The 22,837-nt window shown below is 39.9% G+C and overlaps 1 protein-coding gene across 1 annotated transcript in view; it reads left to right on the forward strand.

The window, feature by feature from the left end:
* Positions 1-22,837, forward strand: part of AP1G1 (adaptor related protein complex 1 subunit gamma 1) — a 76,290-nt gene that overhangs the window by 8,636 nt on the left and 44,817 nt on the right. Inside the window, exons 2-3 of the mRNA XM_035282635.3 lie at positions 8,383-8,586; positions 20,483-20,607. Of these exons, the coding sequence (XP_035138526.1) occupies positions 8,386-8,586; positions 20,483-20,607 (326 nt within the window). The 5' untranslated portion in view covers positions 8,383-8,385. The remainder of the gene's footprint in view (positions 1-8,382; positions 8,587-20,482; positions 20,608-22,837) is intronic.

The raw sequence follows: 22,837 nt of genomic DNA on the forward strand, positions 1-22,837 counted from the left end.
TAGTAGAGACGGAGTTTCACCATGAAACCCTGTCTCTACTGGTCAGGCTGGTCACAAACTCCTGACCTCAGATGATCTACCCATCTTGGCCTCCCAAAGTGCTGGAATTACAGGCGTGAGCCACCACACCCAGCCTCATTTATCTTTTAACTTTATTTGTGTCACAGACATTTTCAAGTAGTTATGTATATCCCTCTTTTCATCTTTGGTTTCTGAAGCTGTCTTAGAAGAGTCCATTTCAGTCAGGTGCTGTGGCTCACGTCTGTAATCCCAGCACTTTTGAGAGGCTTAGGCAGGCCGATCACTTAAAGTCAGGAGTTTGAGACCAACCTGGCCAAATTGTATTTCCCTTCTCTACTGAAAATACAAACATCAACTGGGTGTGGTGGTGGGCACCTGTAGTCCCAGCTACTCTGGAGGCTGAGGCATGGGAATCACTTGAAAAGCTGGGAGGTGGAGGTTACAGTGAGCCAAGATTGCACCATTGCACTCCAGCCTGGGCGACAGTAAGACTCCATCTCAAAAAATTAAAATAAGTAATTAGAAGAGTCCATTCCATATGAGGAATATACAAATGTTCTCCTTAATATTTAATATTATGGTTTTAGAAAAATTAACATATTTATTCCCCTGGAGTCAACATTTATATGTGTGAGGTAATGGATCTTATATGATTTTCATTTTTATAAAGAGCCAGCTATGCCAGGACCAAATAGACCATTCTTTTCTCAGTGAATTAAGTGCCACCTTCTCATATGTTAATTTCCCATGTATGTTTGCTGTTTTTCTATGTTCTGTGTTTTTCTCTTCCTGTACTATTATTTTACTGTATTGAATAACTTTCAGGAAGTTATTTTCTGTTAAGAAAAGCTCCTATTAGTATAGTTTTTTATTTTTTGGCTATTTTTAAGCATTTATTCTTATATCTAAATGGATTGAAAATAGTTTTGTTGGCCAGGCGTAGTGACTCACCCGTAATTTCAGCACTTTGGGAAGCCGAGGTGGATGGATCACTTGAGGTCAGGAGTTCAAGATCAAGACCAGCCTGGCCAACATTGAAACCCTGTCTGTACTAAAAACACCAAAATTAGCCAGGCGTGGTCGCAGATGCCTGTAATCCCATCTACCTGGAAGGTTGAAGCAAGAGAATCACTTGAACCTGGGAGGCAGAGGTTGCAATGAGCCAAGATCATACCACTGCTTTCTACTCTGGGCGACCGAGCAAGACTCAATCTGAGAAAAAAAAAAAAAAGGAAAGAAATTAGTTTTGTTGAGTTCAGAAAAATCTAAAAAGCCTGTTGCTTGGAATTGCATTGTATTCATATATTGATTTCAGAGGCCTGACAGTTTTTTTTTGTTTTGTTTTGAGACAGGGTCTCAGTTTTTCTCCCAGGTTGGTGGTGTACAGTGGCGTGGTGTGATCACAGCTCCTTACAGTCTCTGGGCTCAAGTAATCATCCGACTTCGGCCTCTGAAGTAGGATTACAGGGATGTTCTACCACTCGTGGCTAATATTAAAAAAAATTTTTTTTTGTAGGTCAGGCATGATGGCTCACACCTTTAATCCCAGCACTTTGGGAGGCCAAGGTGGGTGGATCACAAGGTCAGGAGATTGAGATCACCCTGGCTAACATGGTGAAACCCCATCTCTACTAAAAATACAAAAAAATTAGCCGGGTGTGGTGGCACTTGCCTATAGTCCCAGCTACTCGGGAGGCTAAGGCAGGAAAATTGCTGGAACCTGGGAGGCGGAGGTTGTAGTGAGCTGAGATCGCACCACTGCACTCCAGCTGAGGTGATAGAGCAAGACTCTGTTCCCATCCCCCTCCCCCCAAAAAAAACAACTCTGTAGAGACAGAGTCACACTGTGTTGCCCAGGCTGGTTTCTAACTCATGGGCTCAAATGATCCTCTCACCTTGGCCTCTTAAAGTGTTGGTAAGTCACTGCACCCAGCCCTAACAGTTTTTGATAATAATTTTTCCTTGCTGTAGTGTCTGTTTATTCAAGTTTATTTTAGCTCTTTCAACATGTATTTTATAGATTTCGTAGTTTTCTCCATATAGTTCCTGTACCTTTCTAACTAAATTTATTCTTGTGTATTTTATTTTGACACTATTGTCGGTGGGACTGTTTACCCTCCATTTCTAAGTAGTTAATATCAGAAACATCATTTAAATGTGACTATTATAACATCCATTTGCCAAAGAAAAAAACATGACAATTAGATAATCTTTAATTTTCTTTGGACAACTCTGCCACCCTCCTTGTATGTCCATAATTAACAGAACTTGGATTCATGAAGAATATACTAGGGAAAATTTGTCATCTTAGTATTACATTAAGTAACTTTCTAATATTTCTGCTTCTCATTCTAGGGAAAAGTACCCTTTTTTAAGTTTTTCTGGAATGAATGATATCTTACCAAGTTTGAAAGTTTACAGTTGCTTTATTGATACGTTTTTGTTAATTTGTTTGATTTTTTTTTTTTTTCAAAGCAAGTTTTAACGTGTTCATTACTTGAAAGATAGCAGACCATATTTAGATGTTAAAAAGACATCTATATTGGCCAGGCGTGGTGGCTCATGCCTGTAATCCAAGCACTTTGGAGGCCAAGGCAGTTGGATCACCTGAGCTCGGGAGTTCAAGACCAGCCTGACCAATAAATACGGTGAAACCCCATCTTTAAAAAAAAAAAAAAAAGGCATCTATATTTACATCAGATAACCTCTCTTAGCATTAATTATACCCTTTGGGACATGTCTTTAAACCAAAATTTTGTTTTGAGAATTTGGTGATACTTCTTGAATTGAGAATACCTTAGTGTGGTTTTGCTAATAACATTATGGTTGAGAGAGTGAGAATTGTTTTTTATTTTATTAGTGTCAGAGGTTTGTCTTGTTTACCTGTCATTATTTACTTGGTGTTTATTACTTTTGTGTCTGTGTGTGTGTGTGTGTGTGTGTGTGTGTGTGTGTATAGACTTTTTTTTTAAGAGTCGGGGTCTTGCTGTGTTGCCCAGGCTTGTCTTGAACTTCTGGACTCAACCAGTCCTCCTCCTTGGCCTCCCAGAGTGCTGGCATTACAGACCTGAGCCACTGTGCCCAGTCTGCTTTTTATGCACCTCAGTGCTGTTGAATTGTTCAGTAGGCATGTTTGCATTTATAGACATCTGCTTTTTAGATCTCAGTTCTGGTGAATTTTGGTTATGGATAATTAAGCATAAAATAAGATTCCTGTAATTACTGTGACGATTTGGGGAGAACTGAACTTCAGTCCTCTTAGAGGGATGCCAGCTGGCTGCCTAGACAGGGTGGGGTGGTGTCTTGATGTGATCATACATTCCACATCTTATTCTTTAGCATTGAAGATCCAGAAATTCCATTTCAGTAGTTCATCTCCTAGGGGTGATTTAGACCAATTAAACACACTGATTTGTAAATTACAATAATACTGTAGTATTGTAATTCATAAGGGGAATATATGCTTTTCTCTTGAATTACCTGTGTCTGCATTCCACAGCACACTATTTCTAGTGTGGAGGTACTTGGGAGTTGGAGTACTTGAGGAAGCATTTAATAATCAGAAAGCTGCACTGTGAGCCTGAAATCAGGGCATATGAAGTTGGTCTTGAGTGTTTCATCATACTAGGCCATGGTGAAACCTGGTCAAAGAATTATACCTGTCTTACAATGGTGTTTGCCTCTGTAATGACCAGACTACTTATCTCCAGATTCATTTCATTTTATTATTATTGTTTTTGAGACAGGATCTTACTCCGCCACCCAGGCTGGAGTGCAGTGATGCGATTTCAACTCACTGCAACCTCTGTTGCTTGGGCTTGTGATTCTTCCACATCAGCCTCCCGAGTAGCTGGGACTGCAGATGCATACCACCACGCCCAACTAATTTTTGTAATTTTAGTAGAGATGGGGTGTCGCTATGTTGCTCAGGCCAGTCTTGAACTCCTGGACCCAAAGCATTGCACCTACCTTGGCCTCCCAAAGTGTTGGGATTACAGGCGTGAGCCACCAGATTTTTATTTCATATATAATCTGAGTTGCTTTAATGCATTTATAACTTGCAAAATATTATGACTAGAATGTGACACTAGGAAAGCTTAAACCAAATCAACTGATTGTATTATGCTTCAATCAGACTTACTTTCCAGTACATCTTAGATATTCTGGCTGTCATTAAATTGATCTAGCTTAGATAGTTTTCTGTCTGTGTTTTTGTGGTTTTCTTTCTTTTGAGGGGAGTAGAAGGGTGCATATGCATTTCCCCTGTAAGAAGAAATGTCTTCATAGAAAGGAAATGGTCTACAGAGTGAATAAAAGGAAAGATCAGTGTTACTACATCACTGTTTGAATAGGAGAAATTAAATATGGAGATGGGGTTTCACTGTGTTGGCCAGGCTGGTCTTGAACTCCTGACCTTGTGATCCACCTCCCTCAGCCTCCGAAACTGCTGAGATTACAGGCATGAGCCACTGTGCCTGGCCAAAATAGGTGATTTTAATGTTGAAAAATTAAATTTTAGAATTTTGTTTTTAGATTTAGAGCTCTAATAACTTTAGGTCTATTAGGGGAAGACCGATCACAGAGCAGCAGAAGCTCCAGCTTTTTGGTTGTGTTCTTGGTGGTTGGTTGGCTATCAGTAGCTCAAAGCTCACAGCAGGCAGTGTGAGTTCTGAAGCGCAGGGAGAAAGTTATCTGGGCAGGGTAAAAGAGAACTGGGTTGAATTCTGGCAGCCTTTTCCCATAGCTGTTGGTGAGCAGCTGGTACACCTTTATTTTGTGTGCTTTGGAAAGGACAGTTCAATTTTTTAAAGATATTTCAGCATTTATGATTTAATAAACATAGTATTTATCAAGTTTGTATTTTTATTTATTTATTTATTTTTTTGAGACGGAGTTTCGCTCTTGTTACCCAGGCATGAGTGCAATGGCGCGTTCTCGGCTCACCACAACCTCCACCTCCTGGGTTCAGGCAATTCTCCTGCCTCGGCCTCCCAAGTAGCTGGGATTACAGGCGTGTGCCACCATGCCCAGCTAATTTTTTGTATTTTTAGTAGAGACGGTGTTTCACCATGTTGACCAGGATGGTCTCAATCTCCTGACCTCGTGATCCACCCGCCTCGGCCTCCCAAAGTGCTGGGATTACAGGCGTGAGCCACCGCACCCGGCCAAGTTTGTATTCTTATAGGAGGATACAACAGTGAAGAAGACAAATGAGAATCTAGACTTAGGGAGCTTATATTTAGTGGAAAAATGTCTTCTCCCTCTCTATGGATTAGCTTTGTCCTAGAATTTCACCTAAATGGAATCATATGTAGTATGTACTCTATTGTGTCTGCTGCTTTTGCTTAGCAGAATGTTTATAAGACTTTGATGTTGTATATAATTGGTTCTATTTTATTCTGAGAAGTAGTCCATTATATAGATACACCATCATCCATTCACCTGTTTATGGAAATTTAGGTCGTTTTCAGTTCTTGGCAATTACGAATTAAACTTATGTGAACATTTCATGTACAAGTTTTGGTGAAGATACATACTTTTGTTACTCATGGGTAAATACTTCTCTTGGGTATATACTGAGTAGATTTGCTAAATTATATGCTAAGTATATGTTTAACGTCATAAAAACCTGCCAAACTGTTTTCTAAAGTAGTTGAACCATTTTTATTCCCATGGGCAGTTTATGAAAGTTTAGTTTTTCTATATCATTGCCAAGTCTTGGTATGGTTGGTCTTTAATTTTAGCTGTTTTAGTGGTGTGGAGTGGTATCTCATTATAGTTTTCTTCTTCTTCTTTTTTTTTTGGTATGTGTGTGTAACTGCAATGATCTATCATCATGGTTTAAATTTCCTTTTTCCTGCTAACGATGTTAAGCATCTTTTCATGTGCTTGTAACAGTTCGTGTATTTTTTTTGAGAAGTATTTGTTCTAATCTTTTAGCCTTTTTTTTTGTTTACCCTTTTTTTTTTTTTTTTTTTGAGTTGAAGTTTTGCTCTTGTTGCCCAGGCTGGAGTGCAATGGCACTATCTCGGCTCACCGCAACCTCCGCCTTCCAGGTTCAAGTGATTCTCCTGCCTTGACCTCTCTAGTAGCTGGAATTACAGGCATGTACCATCACACCTGGCTAATTTTTTTTTCTTTTTTCTTTTTATTTTTTTTCTCTAAAGATGGGGTTTCACCATGATGGCCAGGCTGGTCTTGAACTCCTGACCTCAGGTGACCCACCCACCTCGGCCTCCCAAAGTGCTAGGATTACAGGCATGAGCCACCATGCCTGGCCTTTTTAATTTTTTTTTTTTTTGAGGCAAGTTTCACTCTTGACACCCAAGCTGGAGTGCAGTGGTGTCATCTCAGCTCACTGCCACCTCTGCCTCCCAGGTTCAAGCGAGTCTCCTGCCTCAGCCTCCTGATAAGCTGGAATTACAGGTTCCTGCCACCATGCCCAGCTATTTTTTTTTGTATGTTTAGTAGAGACAGGGTTTCACTATGTTGGGCAGGCTGGTCTTGACCTCCTGACCTCAGGTGACCCACCTGCCTCGGCCTTCCAAAATGCTGGGATTATAGGTGTGAGCCCCCGTGCCTGGCCTAATTTTTTGTATTTTTAGTAGAGATGGAGTTTCTCCATGTCGGTCAGAACTTCCAACCTCAGGCGCCTGCCTCAGCCTCCCAAAGTGCTGGGATTACAGGCATAAGCCACCATGCCTGGCCTGTTTACCCACTTTTAAAATAAGATTGTCTTATTATTGAGTTGTAAAAGTTACATATCCTGAATGCAAGTCTTTTGACAGATAACGTATATTGAATATTTTTCCCTTTCTATGGCTTCCCTCCCTTCCCTCCCTCCCTCTCTCCCTCCCTTCCTTCCTTCCTTCCTTCCTCCCCTCTCTTTCCTTTCCTTTTTCCTTTTCCTTTATGTTTTTGCTCTCGTTGCCCAGGCTGGAGTACAACGGTGAGATCTTGGCTCACTGCAACCTCTGCCTCCTGGGTTTCAGCGAATCTCCTGCTTCAGCCTCCCAGGTAGCTGGTATTACAGGTATATACCACCATGCCTGGCTAGTTTTATATTTTTAGTAGAGATGGGGTTTTGCCATGTTGGCCAGGCTGGTTTTGAACTCCTGACCTCAAGTGATCTGCCCACCGCGGTCTCCCAAAGTACTAGCATTACAGGCATGAGCCACCGTGCCCAGCTAGTGTGCCTTATTTTCATAATGATGTCTTTTAAAGAGCAAAAATTTTGAACTTTGATATGGTGCAGTTATCAAATTTCTCTTTTATACTTTGTGGTTGTGTGCGAAGTCTCTGTTTAACCTGTTTGCAAAGATTTTCTTCTGGAAGATTTTTAGTTTTAGCTTTGACTTTTAGGTTTGTAATCCATTTTGAATTAAATTTTGTGTATTGTGTGTAGGTAGGATTGAGGTTAATTTTTTCCCCTAAGGAGATATCTAGTTGCCAGCACCATTCGTTGATAGACTGTCATGCTCCTATTGAATAACTTTGGCCTCTTTGTTAAAAATCACTTGTGCATATTTGTGTGGGTTTATGCCTAAACTTGCAGTTTTGCTTCAGTCTGTTCTTAAGTTCAGTTAGTTCACATTTCCCTGGTTACTGTAACTTGGTAGTAATTCTTGAATTTAGTTTGTAGTAATTACTACAAATTAGTGCAAATTCTTTGTTCTTTTTTTTAACTAATTATTTTTGACTGTTATATGTCCTTTGTTAATATGTGTATGTGTGTGTACATATATATATATATTTGCTTTTAAAGGATATTCATGACACTCATAGCCTTATTCTCTGAGGTTAATTTATTTCCTCCTCACATTTTAAAAATGTATACAGTGTGCTGAGATGACTACCATTTGTTGGATGTATTTTAATCTGACATTTGGTCTTTTTCTTAGTCTCTCATATTTTGTTAAGTCGAACCATGATTGTGACCATATTCATTTTTGTTGAGCTATGTTGTCTTTAGCAGCGGTTGAACAGAAAACACCTTTTCTAAGGTTAGGCATTGACCTTATTACTTTAAGGATTGAGTAACTATTTGAGTTGTATTAGTTTCTGAGATATTTTGATGTTAGTGATGGACTTTTGTATTTAGTATATTCTTTGTCTTATTTTGCTTAATTTAATACTTACCATTTTTGTTTGTAGCCTTTCTAGAAATGTACAGAGTTGAGAGGTCTGTATGTAATAGCTTTGCTGAAGCTTAGCAAGCTTTGCTTAGGTTAGCTAAGCTGGATTTGGCAAGTCTTTAATTCTTAAACCTAGTCAAAAATTTAAATGGGACGTTGTGTGAATACCTTTGCTAGTAAAAAAAAAAAATGTGAACATCTCTATTTAATGTCTTTCCATATCCAGAGGATGCCAGCCCCCATCAGATTGCGGGAGCTGATCCGGACCATCCGGACAGCCCGAACCCAAGCTGAAGAACGAGAAATGATCCAGAAAGAATGTGCTGCAATCCGGTCATCTTTTAGAGAAGAAGACAATACATACCGGTGTCGGAATGTGGCAAAATTACTGTATATGCACATGCTGGGCTACCCTGCTCACTTTGGACAGGTAAGCTGAGCTGATAATACATCTAGTAAGAGTATTCTTTGACACTGTCACTCAGGGATTGTCAATCTTTTTCTGGTTGGAGGTACTTTTGATAGCCTTCTAGTCCAATGATTGTGGAACTGAGGGTAAGATTGAGAGAGCACGCAAGCTGTAGGCATGATATTCCCATCAATTATCCTTTCCATTGGGAGTCTCATTATGTGGATGAGAGAATGTTTTGATGGTGGTAGCTGGCTTGCTTAAAGATTGACCAGAATTGGCCGGCTACGGTGGCTCACGAATGTAATCCCAGCACTTTGGGAAGCCGAGGTGGGCGGATCACTAGGTCAAGAGATTGAGACAATCTTGGCCAACATGGTGTCTGTACTAAAAAAAATATAAAAATCAGCTGGTCATGGTGGCGTGTGCCTGTAATCCCAGCTACTCAAGAGCCTGAGGTGAAAGAATCACTTGAACCCAGGAGGTGGAGGGTACAGTGAGCAGAGATTGCGCCACTGCACTCTAGCCTGGTGACAGAGTGAGACTCTGTCTCCAAAAAGAATTAATGTGATTGTTCTGCCAAATAGCCTGGACTATAATGAATATTTAAGAAAATGTTTGTTGCTGGGCATGGTGGCTTGTGCCTGTAATTCCAGCAACTCGAGAGGCTGAGGTGAGGTGGGAGAATCCCTTGAGGTTAGGAGTTTGAGACCAGCCAAGGGCAATATAGTGAGACCCTGCTTTAAAAAAAAAAAAAAGAAGAAGAAGAAGAGATCTTGTGTGGTAAAGCATACCTTTAGTCCCAGCTACTCAGGAGGCTAAGTCAAGAGGATTGCTTGAGCCCCAGGAGTTTTGAGGCCTTAGTGAGCTGTGATCGCACCACTGTACTCCAGCCTAGGCAGCAGAGTAAGACCCCATTTCTTAAAAAAAAAAAAAAGGCTCACTAAATGTCTTTTTAATTATTTTCTCTGTGTACAATGTTATATGGAGAAACTCACAACATATTTTTAAGTTAAGGAAATTGGGTGATTGCCAGTTGGTGGCATCTATTTTGTTCTAATTACTTTGTGCCTTGATTGCTATAAATTCTGAGCAGATCTGGCTGTTGATTCTCTCCCATGCATAAATGGTTACTATTTATTAGTCCAGTCTGGGTTTTGAGAATGATAGTCTGGATAAGTCCTTTTTTTTTTCCATGTTTATACTGTCATAAGTGGGATTTAGTAATGGAAAAGAAATAGTGGATTTTTTAAATTTCGTATTAATGTTAAATTTTATTTTACTTAATTTAAGAATTGTATTGTGTGCTAAATAGTCTCTCTAAGGAACAGACTGCAAAATTGAAAGAAAGAATGTGCAACACTATCAGGAAAGATCGCCATCAACTTATTTTCTGTTTAGGTCAGTAATTTCAGTGGAAGGAGATCTTCAGTCCCCAAGTTAAAACAAAAAAGTACTGGCATTTAATTTTATCAGACTGACTTGGATTTTATGCTCATCTTGGGGTTAGGAGTGGGGTCAGCATCTTTAGAAATACATGATTCGGAGTGGTAGTCCATTAGTTTCCCAAAGAAAAACTGACATGTTAATATCAGAGGAAAGGGGACTGGATCAGAAGAAAAGCGGCCAGGCAGGAGCAACTGCTAGCTCATCAGTATATTCATATATTTGGTTTGGGACAGAATTAGTGTCATAATAGCATTCTTCTTCTTCACATGGTTTCTAAAAATATAATTAATGGGAATATACTTCATGTTTCACTCATAGAAAGGTAAGAGTGTAATTAAACCCTGAGGCTCTGATTTTTCAGTTATAAGCTTTACCACATCAAAAATTGATCCAGGTGGTTATCCATGTACTGGCTGTCACAGTATAAAGCAAATAAATGCCATGTGTTCTCGTTGATTGATATTAAGTATTAGGTTAGATTTACAGAAATCTGATACATTAGAAATTGGGCTATAAAAAAAAAGTGTAGAGTAGGGGAAGACTCTTAATTCCTCAGAGATAATTATTATTAACATTTTAGAAGCAGCACATTTACATATTCCCAAAGAAGTTCTTTTTTTTTCCTGAGGCAGTGTCTTGCTCTGTTGCACAGACTGGAGTGCATTGGTGTGATCTCGGCTCACCGCAACCTCTGCCTCCCGGGTTCAAGCTTTTCTCTACCTCAGCCTCTGGAGTAGCTGGGATTACAGGTGCCCGTCACCATGCCTGGCTAATTTTTTTTTTTTTGCATTTTTTGTAGAGACAGGGTTTCACCTCCTGGCCAGGCTGGTCTTGAACGCCTGACCTTGTCATCTATCTATCTGCCTTGGCCTTCCAAAGTGGTGGGATTACAGGCATCAGTCACTGCACCTGGCCCCCAAGGGAGTTCTTTAAGAGAAAATTTTTGTTGTTGTTTTTGGAGGCAGGGTCTTGCTCTGTGGCCCAGACTGTGGCTCTTTGATGGGTCACTTTAGCCTCAACCTCCTGGGCTCAAGCTCTTCTCTTACCTCGGCCTCTTGAGTAGCTGGGACTGCAGGTACATGGCACCACACGCAGATAATTTTTTGAGACAAGGTCTCACTCTGCTGCCGGGCTGGAGTGTGCAGTAGATACCACAAGCTTACTTTCTACTTGGCTCACTGCAGCCTTGACCTTCTGGGAACCACACCTGGCTAATCTTTGTATTTTTTATAGAGACAGCGCTTTGCTTTGTTGCTCAGGCTGACTTTGAACTCCTGAGCGCAAGTGATCCACCTGCCTTGGCCTCTCAAAGTACTGAGATTACAGGCATGCACTACCATGCCTGGTCAGCTAATTAAAAAAAAAAAATTGTAGAGTTGGGGTTCTGCCACATTGCCTTGGCTGTTGTTGAACTCCTAGGCTCACGTGATCCTCTGACCTCAACTTCTCAAAATTCTGTGATTTCAGGTGTGAGCCACAGTCCCTGGACTAAGGGCAAATTCTTGAATTTGGAATCATAGAGTAGATTTAAGACTTTGCGGGATATTTCATTTTGTAAAAGATGTCTGTGTGCTTTCTAAGATTCATTTCTTTAATGTGTTTAAATAGAATGTGCTTTCAAGATCTATCTAGGTGGCATTTTGGGGTATTTTGGGCCTTAATTATTTGATAAAATAATTCTTAGGTAAAAAGTGTAAATGCTCAAGAAAACTGCTAAAAATTTTATTATAACAATATTTTTCTGAATGGGACTAGGAATCTTAATTTTAAGTTCTTATTCTGGCTGGGCACGGTGGCTCATACCGGTAATAAAAGCATTTTGGGAGGCCGAGGCAGGCGGATCAGGAAGTCAGTAGTTCAAGACCAGCCTGACCAATATGCTGAAACCCCGTCTTTACTAAAAATACAAAAAATTAACTGGGCATGGCGGTACATGTCTGTAATCCCAGCTACTCGGGAGGCTAAGGCAGGAGAATTGCTTGAACCGGGACCCGGGAGGTGGAGGTTGTTGCAGCGAGCCAGGATCCCACCACTTCACTCCAGCCTGGGCTGCAGAGCAAGACTCCATCTAAAAAAAAAAAAAAAGTTCTTATTCTGTTTCCTCTATTTGAATGAGTCACCAACTTGTTCATATCAGTAATTTAGTACCCAACCTGTTGGAATTACCTTTATAATATGCCTGTAAAAGGTTCATATCTAGATTTTGTCACCTGATTGTATGAATCAGTGCCATTTTCTTTTTTTTTTTATTCCCAGCAAACAATGTATTCTATCATAGTCATTTTCTATTTCTTTTTTTTTTTTTTTTTTTGAGACGGAGTTTCGCTCTTGTTACCCAGGCTGGAGTGCAATGGCGCGATCTCGGCTCACCGCAACCTCCGCCTCCTGGGTTCAGGCAATTCTCCTGCCTCAGCCTCCTGAGTAGCTGGGATTACAGGCATGTGCCACTGTGCCCAGCTAATTTTTTGTATTTTTAGTAGAGATGGAGTTTCACCATTGTTGACCAGGATGGTCTCGATCTCTTGACCTCATGATCCACCCGCCTCGGCCTCCCAGAGTGCTGGGATTATAGGCATGAGCCACTGCGCCCGGCCCCATAGTCATTTTCGTTTAGTGTATAATAACAGCCACTTTTTTTTTTTTGATCTGGGGTTTTGCTCTTGTCACCCAGGCTGGAGTACAGTGGTGCGATCTTGCGGGTTCAAGCGATTCTCCTGCCTCAGTCTCCTGAGTAACTGGGATTACAGGTGCCTGCCACCATGCCTGGCTAATATTTGTATTTTTGGTAGAGATGGTGTTTCACCATGTTGACCAGGCTGGGCTTGAACTCCTGACCTCAGGTGATCCACCTGCCTCAGCCTTCCAAAGTGCTGGGATTACAAGCCTGAGCCACCATGCCCGGTGTGCAGCCATTCTTTAATTGCATTTTATTTATTAGATGCGGTGTTCATTATGGAAACTAGTAGCTACATGTAGCTATTGACCTCTTGATGTGGCTGTTTCAACTGAGGTGAATGTTAAAGGAAAATAAGGTTTTTTGATACTTGATTTAATTATTGGAAAACTCTGTTGCCCAGGCTGGAGTGCAGTGGTTCGATCTTAGCTTACTGCAACCTCCACTGCTCAGGTTCAAGCAGTTCTTCCTCAGCCTTTCCAGTAGCTGGGATTACAGGCACCAGCCACCACACCCAGCTAATTTTTATATTTTTGATGGAGATGGGTTTCACCATGTTGGCCAGGCTAGTCTCAAACTCCTGACCTCAACTGATCCACCCACCCTGGCCTCCCAAAGTGCTGGGATTACAGGTGTGAGCCACTGTGCCCGACCTAGTTATTGGAAAACTTTTAAATATGTTTTAAACAACTTGGGTATGTGAGTCTACTTTATAAATAGTAAGTTTTGGGCCGGGCGCAGTGGCTGACGCCTATAATCCCAGCACTTTGGGAGGCTGAGGCAGGTGGATCACGAGGTCAAGAGATCGAGACCATCCTGGTCAAAGTGGTGGAACCCCGTCTCTGCTAAAAAAAATACAAAAAATTAGCTGGGCATGGTAGCGTGTGCCAGTAATCCCAGCTACTCAGGAGGCTGAGGCAGGAGAATTGCCTAACCCAGGAGGCGGAGGTTGCGGTGAGCTGAGATCGCGCCATTGCACTCCAGCCTGGGTAACAAGAGTGAAACTCCATCTCAAAAAAAATAAATAAATAAGTTTTATGAAATCTAAATACAGTTCAGCTATTTATTTTTCTTTTTCTTTTTAGTTCAGCGATTTCTGATGAAATGTACAAATTGAGATGTGCTATAAGTGTAAAGTATGTACTGTATATAGAAGCTTTAGTGCAAAAGCAAGTGTAAAATACCTAAGTACAATTTTTGCATTGATCATATGTTGAAATGATATTTTAGATATAGTGATTAAATAAATAATATTATTAAAACTAATTTCACCTTTAGAAAAAATTTTACTGTGGTGTCTGGTGTGATGCTGATAGAAATAAAATATAAGCCACGTAGAAATTTTAAAATTTCTAATAGTTATATTGTGAAAGTCTTAAATTTCACAATAGGTTGGGTGCGGTGACTCACGCCTATAATCCCAGCACTTTGGGAGGCCAAGGCGGACGGATCACTTGAAGTCAGGAGTTTGAGACCAACCTGGCCTACATTGTGAAACTCCTTCTCTACTGAAAATACACAAATTAGCCGGGTGTGGTGGCATGTGCCTGTAATCCCAACTACTCAAAATGCTTAGCCAGGAGAATTACTTGAAACTGGAAGATGGAGGTTGCAGTGAACTGAGATTGTACCACTGCACTCCAGCCTGGGTGACAGAGTGAGACTCTGTTTCAAAAGAAAAAAAAAATTTAACCCTGCCTTGCTGTACAAAGGATTTGAGGTGGCATAAACTACCAGCATCTACATTAAAGAAAAGAAGAATAGTAGAAATTAGGAGTTGGAAAAAGGAAGACTTTACAGAGTAAGGTCAGTGTGGTTGCTGTTGGGGCAACAACTAAGGCAAGAAAAGAGACAGTCAGCTGTTAGGTGGTTGTTATTGCCAGGATGGAAGTGCAAAACTGCAGAGAACCAGACTGCCTGGGTGTGGATGTGACTTCCGGCTTTGAGCAAGATCTTTAACCTTTCTGAGTCTCAGTTTCCTCATCTGTAAAATGGGGACAATCTGAATGCCTACTTTACAGTGTTGTTATAAAGGTTAAGTTATTAAGTGTTAGACACACATTTTGTATATGAAAAGCCTCAAATATTATACATTTTACCATTTCTTCAAGGACAGCAATGTTTTTTGAGGCAGTGAATTCTGAAAGAGGTTTTTTATATGGACCTTTCGTCTAGGAGTTTATTAATAATTTAAGAGATGATATCCTCAGCATTTTTATAGCAAAGGTGATGATAGATTTCCTGTGGTATGTGTAACCTTTGTGTATGTGGGTTAAGGACATTCCAGAAATATTAGTCAAGTAGCTAAAGAAGTGGGTAGATTGCAGGAGTAGAAAACTGTTGGTTTGGGACCATGTTCTTACACAGATGTGTTTTGTTTGTCCTGTATAGTATTTAAAATTATTTCTGCTATTATATAAAAAAAGAATTTCCATAGAAATCTGGATTTCTAGTTTCTCTTAGAAGAATCATTAGGTTTGTAGAATGGAAATCCACATTTCCATGTCAGTAGTAGGCTGCTTCCAGGCTGGGCCTGATTCTGTTTTTCCCCAGTTCCAGTCTTGCTTGCTATACCTAATTACTTGTGTACGATATTCTTTCCTTCCATCTGTGTAGCATAGCACTGCACTTCTTTAGCTTCTCTAAATTTTAAAACGTTCTCCATAAAGTCTTACACATCTTAAAAAAAAATTTTTTTTGTTGTTGCAGAAAAGTTATTTATTTATTTAGGTAAAGAAAGAGAAAAAAAGGAGAAGAGAGAAAACTTCCACGAAGAGTGTTGAAGGGGACTCCAGAGGGGAAATCTAGGAGAGAGAAAGACAGCTTCCATGAGGGTGGAAGGGGATCCAAACATGGAGTCCTCTTTTTTAAAAATTAAAAAAAAATTTTCCCCCAAAACACAGGATTTTTAAGTCTTACACATCTTTGGAGAAATTTGTTTGTAGGTTATTTAGAGCTCTTGTTTCTGTTACAAATAGTATTCTTTAAAATTTTAAATAATTACGTTATAGATCTTTAACAATATAATTGATTTTTAAATATATTTAACTACTTTGCCACATTATTGAACTTGGTTCTAAGAGTCTCTATAGATGTCATTGTTTCCACATAGTCAATGCTACGTTTGTCTGCACACAATGACAGTTCTCTTTTTTCCTTTGACATCCTTATACATTTTCTTATTTCCTTATAACACTGTACAGGTAGTACAGTATTGAAAAGAAGTGATGATAATAGCACTCTTGTTAAAGCTGTAAACAAATGCTCTACAGTAATACGTGGGTGACTGTTATAGGCTTTAGGTAGAAACTCTTTCCCCCACAATAAGAGGATATGACTATTTTGCAACCTGTGATGATCATCAGTGCTGCTTATGTCACAAAACAGAGACAAATACCAGAAAAGTTTTTCTTTTTTTGAGATGTGGAGTTTTGCTCTTGTTGCCAGGATGGAGTGCAGTGATGTGATCTAGCCTCACTGCAACCTTAGCCTCCCGGGTTCAAGCGATTCTCCTGCCTCAGCCTCCCAAGTAGCTGGTATTACAGATGCCCGCCACCATGCCCAGCCAATTTTTTATATTTTTAGTAGAGACGGGGTTTCACCATGTTGGCCAGACTGGTCTCGAACTCCTGACCTTGGATGATCACCTGCCTTTGCCTCCCAAAGTGCTGGGATTATAGGCGTGAGCCACCATGTGCAGTCTACCATGAATAATTATGTGTCTTCCGTTGAAAGTTCATACCACTGGCTCTAAGTGGTGCATATTTGCAAAATCAGATCACAAGGTAAAACCTGAAAAATCTGAATCTGATCAAGCCTCCTTAGGCCTATAACCTAGATAAATTGTCCAGTATACAAAGACATGTATAAGAGTATTCATTTCAGCAGTGTTTCTAATAGTAAAACATTGCAAACAATCTACTGGTCCTCAAAAAGAATCGGTAAGTTTATATTCAAAAGTGGTATACTATGTAGCCATGAGTTATGACTGAATTAGAGCTGCTTGTCTTGATGTGAGTAATAATACTCAAAGCTGTTGAGTGAAAAGAGCGGGAATACAGTCTAATATTTATTTAAAGTTGAAAACATTTAAAACCACCTATGTCTCCATGTGTAGTAAGAATACGTGGCATGGTAGTCATGAACAGCAGTTTGGAGTTTTGATTACTTGTGGGATGGAGAAATGAGATTGGGGGCTCAGTACACAGAGGGCTTCAGTTGAATTTGTAATATTAAAAACTTTAGGGTAAAATGTTAAGATTTAATAAAGCTGCCTGGTGGATGAGTTGACTGTTAAGTGATATTTATGTATTTTGAATGGAATATTTAATAGTAAATTTTCTCAAAAGAAAAAATAGGATTCACTAGGAGGGTCAGGTTTTTCTTTTTTGTTTTCTGCCAGAAGAATGAAAAAACAGACTGCTCTATGTAGGTTTTGTGTTGCCAGCCCTACATAGTGGTAGAGCAGTTATAACAAGCTTGCTTTTCAGAAATAATGATTGTTATGTGTGTGTGTATAAACCAGACACTTATTTCTGAATATCAGAAAGAAGTAGGTTGAGTATGATGGCTCATGCCTATAATCCCAGCACTTCGGGAAGCCAAGGCAGAAGCATAATTCAAGGCCAGGATTTCAAGACCAGCCTGGGCAGCATAGTGAGACTTCATTTCTACAAAAAGGAAAAAATTAGGGTCAGGTGCAGTGGCTCACACCTGTAATCCCAGCACTTTGGGAGGCAGAGGTGGATGGATTGCCTGAGCTCAGGAGCTTTACACCATCCTAGGCAACACAGTGAAACCCTGTCTCTACTAAAATACTAAAGATTAGCCAGGTGTAGCGCTGGGTGCCTGTAGTCCCAGCTATTTGGGAGGCGGAGATAGGAGAATCGCTTGAACCCGGGAGGCGGATGTTGCAGTGCCACTGCACTCCAGCCTGGGCAACAGAGTGAGGTCCGGCTCAAAAAAAAAAAAAAAGGTATAGTGAAAAATTAACCTAATAGTTGTACCTGCTTGGTAGGCTGAAGTGGGAGGATGTCCTAAGCCCAAGAGTTAGAGGTTAGAGTGAACTGTGATGATGCCACCACACTCTATCTTGGATGATAGAACAAGACCTGTCTCTAATAAAGTAAAGGTAACTTTAAAAAAGATCTGCCCAGTCAATTGCAGACCTGTTAATGTTTACAAAATTTTAATTGCATCTTTTCATTAAGGTGATTGTTCACATCATACCATCATATAGCTCCAAATTTTTTTGCTTTTTAATTAAGAGGATCAGGCCTGGCGCGGTGGCTCATGCTTGTAATCCCAGCACTTTGGGAGGCCGAGGTGGGTGGATCACAAGGTCAGGAGATCAAGATTATCCTGGCAAACATGGGGGAAACCCTGTATCTACTAAAAATACAAAAATTGCCGGGTGCGGTGGCTCACGCCTATAATCCCAGCACTTTGGGAGGCTGAGGCGGGCAGATCATGAGCTCAGGAGTTCAAGACCAGCCTGGCCAATATGGTGAAACCCTTTCTCTATTTAAAAAAAAAAGTACAAAAATTAGCTGGGCATGGATAGTGCATACCTGTAATCCTAGATAGTCGGGAGACTGAGGCAAGAGAATTGCTTGAACTAGTGAGTTGGAGGTTGCAGTGAGCTGAGATTGCACCACTGCACTCCATCCTGGGTTACAGAGTGAGACTGGCACGCATGCACTTGCTCGCACGCGCGCGTGCACACACACGAATGAGAAGATTGAAAAACCAATTTTAAAAAAAGACTTGTTTGATGATATTTTAGCTTTTGATTTTCTCATTCACCTTAGCAGTAAATTTTCTGTTGACATTGTAAAGATGACTTTCATTAGCTTCTGTTTCAGAAATGCTTTTCAAATTTAAAGGGAAGGTTTGTTACTTATATAATCTTTTCAATTTCACAAGGCATTTATGTTTTCCTTTTTGATCCTGGTTATTTTCCCTTGAAGACTTCTTTGAAATGCTCGTGATAGTATAGTCATTCAGCCAACTTTAGAAGTTTTTAATGAAGGTACATTGAGAGAGCTTTTTTTTTTTTTTTTGATACAGAGTCTTACTCTATCACCAGGCTGGAGTGCAGTGGTGTGATCTTGGCTCACTGCAATCTCCACCTCCCAGGTTCAAGTAATTCTCCTGCTTCATCCTCTTGAGTAGCTGGGACTACAGGCATGCACCACCATGCCAAGCTAATTTTTGTATTTTTAGTAGAGATGGGGTTTCACCATCTTGGCCGGGATGGTCTTGATCTTTTGGCCTCGTGATCTATGCTCCTTTGCCTCTCAAAGTGCTGGGATTACAGGCGTGAGCCACCGCACCCAGCCTGAGAGAACAATTTTTAAATAGCTTGAATAACTGTGGAACTGTTTCACTTTCCTAAATTTCATATTTGAGCTTAGTAGATAAATTCATAATGGAAAGTAGTCTCACGTGATTTTAGCTTTCTGTATACACAGGTCTCCATTTGAGCCTCTTTCCTTGGGATGTATGATTCTAAAGGGATCATGGTTTTGAAAATTCTTGGTTAGTCTACCTTGTGTACACCCTTTGAAAACTGCTGTAGAGGGAATGTTTTGGCCTTTTCTATGTTTGTCAAGATGGAGTGATAAAGTACGTCAAAATGATTTTGAAGGTGATTCAAGAAAGGCCAAGTAGATAGACTAATTTACATGAACTCTTAAGGCCTAAGAAGCTATTTCTAACAATGATGTAAAGAAGAAATCATGCAAATTATTTTAGCTTAATTCTACTACTGTGTTTTCCTCTGTTTTTTGTTTGTTTTTTCTGTGTTGGATATTTTTTTCAAGATGGGATTTCACCGTGTTGGTTGGGCTGGTTTTGAACTCCTGACCTCAGGTGATCCACCCACCTTGGCCTCCAAAATGCTTGGATTATAGGTGTGAGCCACCGCGCCCAGCCACTGTGTTGGATTTCTAAATTCACCCTCTCCCATAGTACTTGGATCAAGCCCTTAATGTATTTGGTTCACATACTTTCTACATTATATTAAACTTAGTTATTGCCTCTCTCTTTTTAAATTAATTATATATTCCTGATGGTTAGTATAGGTTGGTGTATTTCCAGTTACTGAGTTTTTTAATTCCCAAAATGAAACCATACCTTAAATACACATTAGATGCTCATTTAATGTAACCTGGGGATTAAAGTAGGAATTTGGTTTGTTAATCTCTTCTTACAATATTTCACTAGTTTGTGTTTGTATGAATCTGCAGAACTAATGTAAAACAGCGATTATTTGAATGGCAAATATCATGGGGCCTTGATAAAATGATCTGTTCTAGAACTTGGTTTCTATTAAGATAGCCAAAGGTCTTACATCTTTGTTAGGAGTTTGACCGGGTGTGGTGGGTCACACCTGTAATCCCAGCACTTTGGGAGGCCCAGGCAGGAGAATCATCTGAGGTCAGGAGTTTGAGACAGCTTGACCAACATGGTGAAACCTCGTCTCTACTAAAAATACAAAAATTAGCCTGGTGTAGTGGCTAACGCCTGTAATCCCAGCTCTTCAGGAGGCTGAGGCAGGAGGATTGCTTGAACCTGGGAGGCGGAGGTTGACATAAGTTGAGATCGCACCACTGCACTATAGCCAGGGCAACAAGAGTGAAACTCTGTCTCAAAAAAAAAAAAAGATTTGGGTAGTTTGATGAAACATGTTTGTACGTTACTTTAGCCAGCTGGGGACTCTGGGTTAAAAACATTGCTTTTCTAGATTGTGGTAGCAAGTTTTTAATTTCTTTTTTTTTTTCTTTTTTGCAGTTGGAGTGCCTCAAGCTTATTGCCTCTCAAAAATTTACAGACAAACGCATTGGCTATTTAGGGGCAATGCTGCTGTTAGATGAAAGACAAGATGTCCATCTTCTCATGACGAACTGTATCAAGAAGTAAGTCTTACATTCCTTTTTTCTAACAACTATTAAATACTTATTTTTATTTTTTTATTTTTTGAGACGGAGTCTCACTCTTTGCCCAGGGTGGAGTGAAGTGGTGCGATCTTGATTCACTGCAACCCTCGCCCCCCTAGGTTGAAGTGATTCTCCTGCCTCAGCCTCCTGAGTAGCTGGGATTACAGGCACCCACCACCATGCCTGGCTGGCTAATTTTTGTATTTTTAGTAGAGATGGGGTTTCTCTATGTTGGCCAGGCTGGTCTCCGTCTTCTAACCTCAGGTGATCCTCCCTCTAGGCCTCCCAAAGTACTAGGATTACAGGCTTGAGCTACTGCGCCCAGACTACTTTGTACTTTTAAGTCTTTTTTTTTTTGTAATATAATGTCAAGAACTTCTGTTTATTGAGTTTATATTTACTTTCCAGAGTATATTTGGATTGTTCTTAGTTCAGTAGCTTATATGTAAAGAGGTTAAGCATAGGATTAAAACTTGTGTAGGGGATAATTTTATTAAATGAAGATACTGCTGTACACCTTCACGCATAAGAACACAAGTTACCAATGAAACAAACATTTGGACCTTCATAGAAAAGAAAAAGCATTGGTAAAATCTGGGCATTTTTGTATTTCCAAGTCTTTGAATACTATGAATAATGAAACTTTACATTTATTTAAAAATTGCCAGTGTATATTCTGAGTAAATACCATTTTAAAGGTAAAATGAGAAGTTTTGCTTGTTGGCTGTCTAATCCATCTGAGAGTTCAGTTGCGTAGGATTATACTTAGCTACATGAATGTTTACGGGTAGTCTTTCTCTTATGGCTGCTTTACTAATGCAGTAGTAGTTCATTTGCATTTGTTGAACTTGATTACAGACTGAATTGCTGTATAAAGAAATGAGAGGACTTAAGCAGGGAATTAGCAGTTTTTCCCAGCATCCCTCTTAGGAATTTTCTGTTAGAAAGCTATGGAAGTTCTGATGGCTTTGAATGGGTTAATGTGCTTTTTGGTTTTAGTGTGGTTTTGATTTGTCTATGAGTTTAATCTCCTTTTTAACTTTTTTATTCACAGTATTTCTTTTTATTTGTTTATTTTACGGTCTAATAATGAATAGTGATGGGTATTTACAGTATTTCTGTATTTAAGAGAAAGTAGAAGCAGAGGGATATAGTTGATCAAATTTGTTGACATTTAAAAGTTGTACCTTTCTGTGGTAAATGAAATTTTACTTTAAATTTTTCCAATGGGTAGTAGAAAATTCCAAAATGACAATTATGATTTGGTTGTAATTATAAAATGTAGTATTTAAATACAGTGAATCTGCAAATTTATTTTTGGGAGATTTTTTTTTTTTGAGACGGAGTCTTGCTCTGTCGCCCAGGCTGGAGTGCAGCGGTATGATCTTGGCTCACTACAACCTCCACCTCCCTGGTTCAATCAATTGCCTCAGCTTCCTGAGTAGCTGGGATTACAGACGCCTGCCACCACGCCCAGCTAAGTTTTTTGTATTTTTAGTAGAGAGGGGTTTTACCATGTTGGCTAGACTGATTTCAAACTCCTGACCTCAGGTGATCCACCCACCTCGGCCTCCCAAAGTGCTGGGATTACAGGTGTGAGCCACCGTGCCTGGTAATACAGTGCTCTTTTTTTTTTTTTTTTTAAATAATTGTACTTTAAGCTCTGGAGTGCATGTGCAGAACATGCAGGTTTGTTACATAGGTCATACATCACCCTGTCATCTATAGTAGGTATTTCTCCTGATGCTATCCATCCTCTAACCACCCCCCCCACCCCTGACAGTCCCTGGTTCGTGATGTTCCCCTCCCTGTGTCCATGTGTTCTCATTGTTCAATTCCCACTTATGAGTGAGAACATGCTGTGTTTGGTTTTCTGTTCTTGTGTTACTTTGCTGAGAATGATGGTTTCCAGCTTTATTCATGTCCCTGCAAAAGACATGAACTCATCTGTTTTTATGGCTGTATAGTATTCCATGGTATATGTGTGCCACATTTTCTTTATCGAGTCTATCATTGATGGGCATTTGCATTGGTTCCAAGTCTTTGCTATTGTGAATAGTGCTGCATAAACATACATGTGCATGTGTCTTTATAATAGAACGATGTATTATTCTTGGGGTATATACCCAGTAATCCCCCAGTAATGGGATTACTGGGGCAAATGGTATTTCTAGTTCTAGATCTTTGAGGAATTGCTACCCAGTCTCCC

The sequence above is a fragment of the Callithrix jacchus genome, chromosome 20, assembly GCF_049354715.1.
Source record: "Callithrix jacchus isolate 240 chromosome 20, calJac240_pri, whole genome shotgun sequence".
Lineage (NCBI taxonomy): Eukaryota > Metazoa > Chordata > Mammalia > Primates > Cebidae > Callithrix > Callithrix jacchus.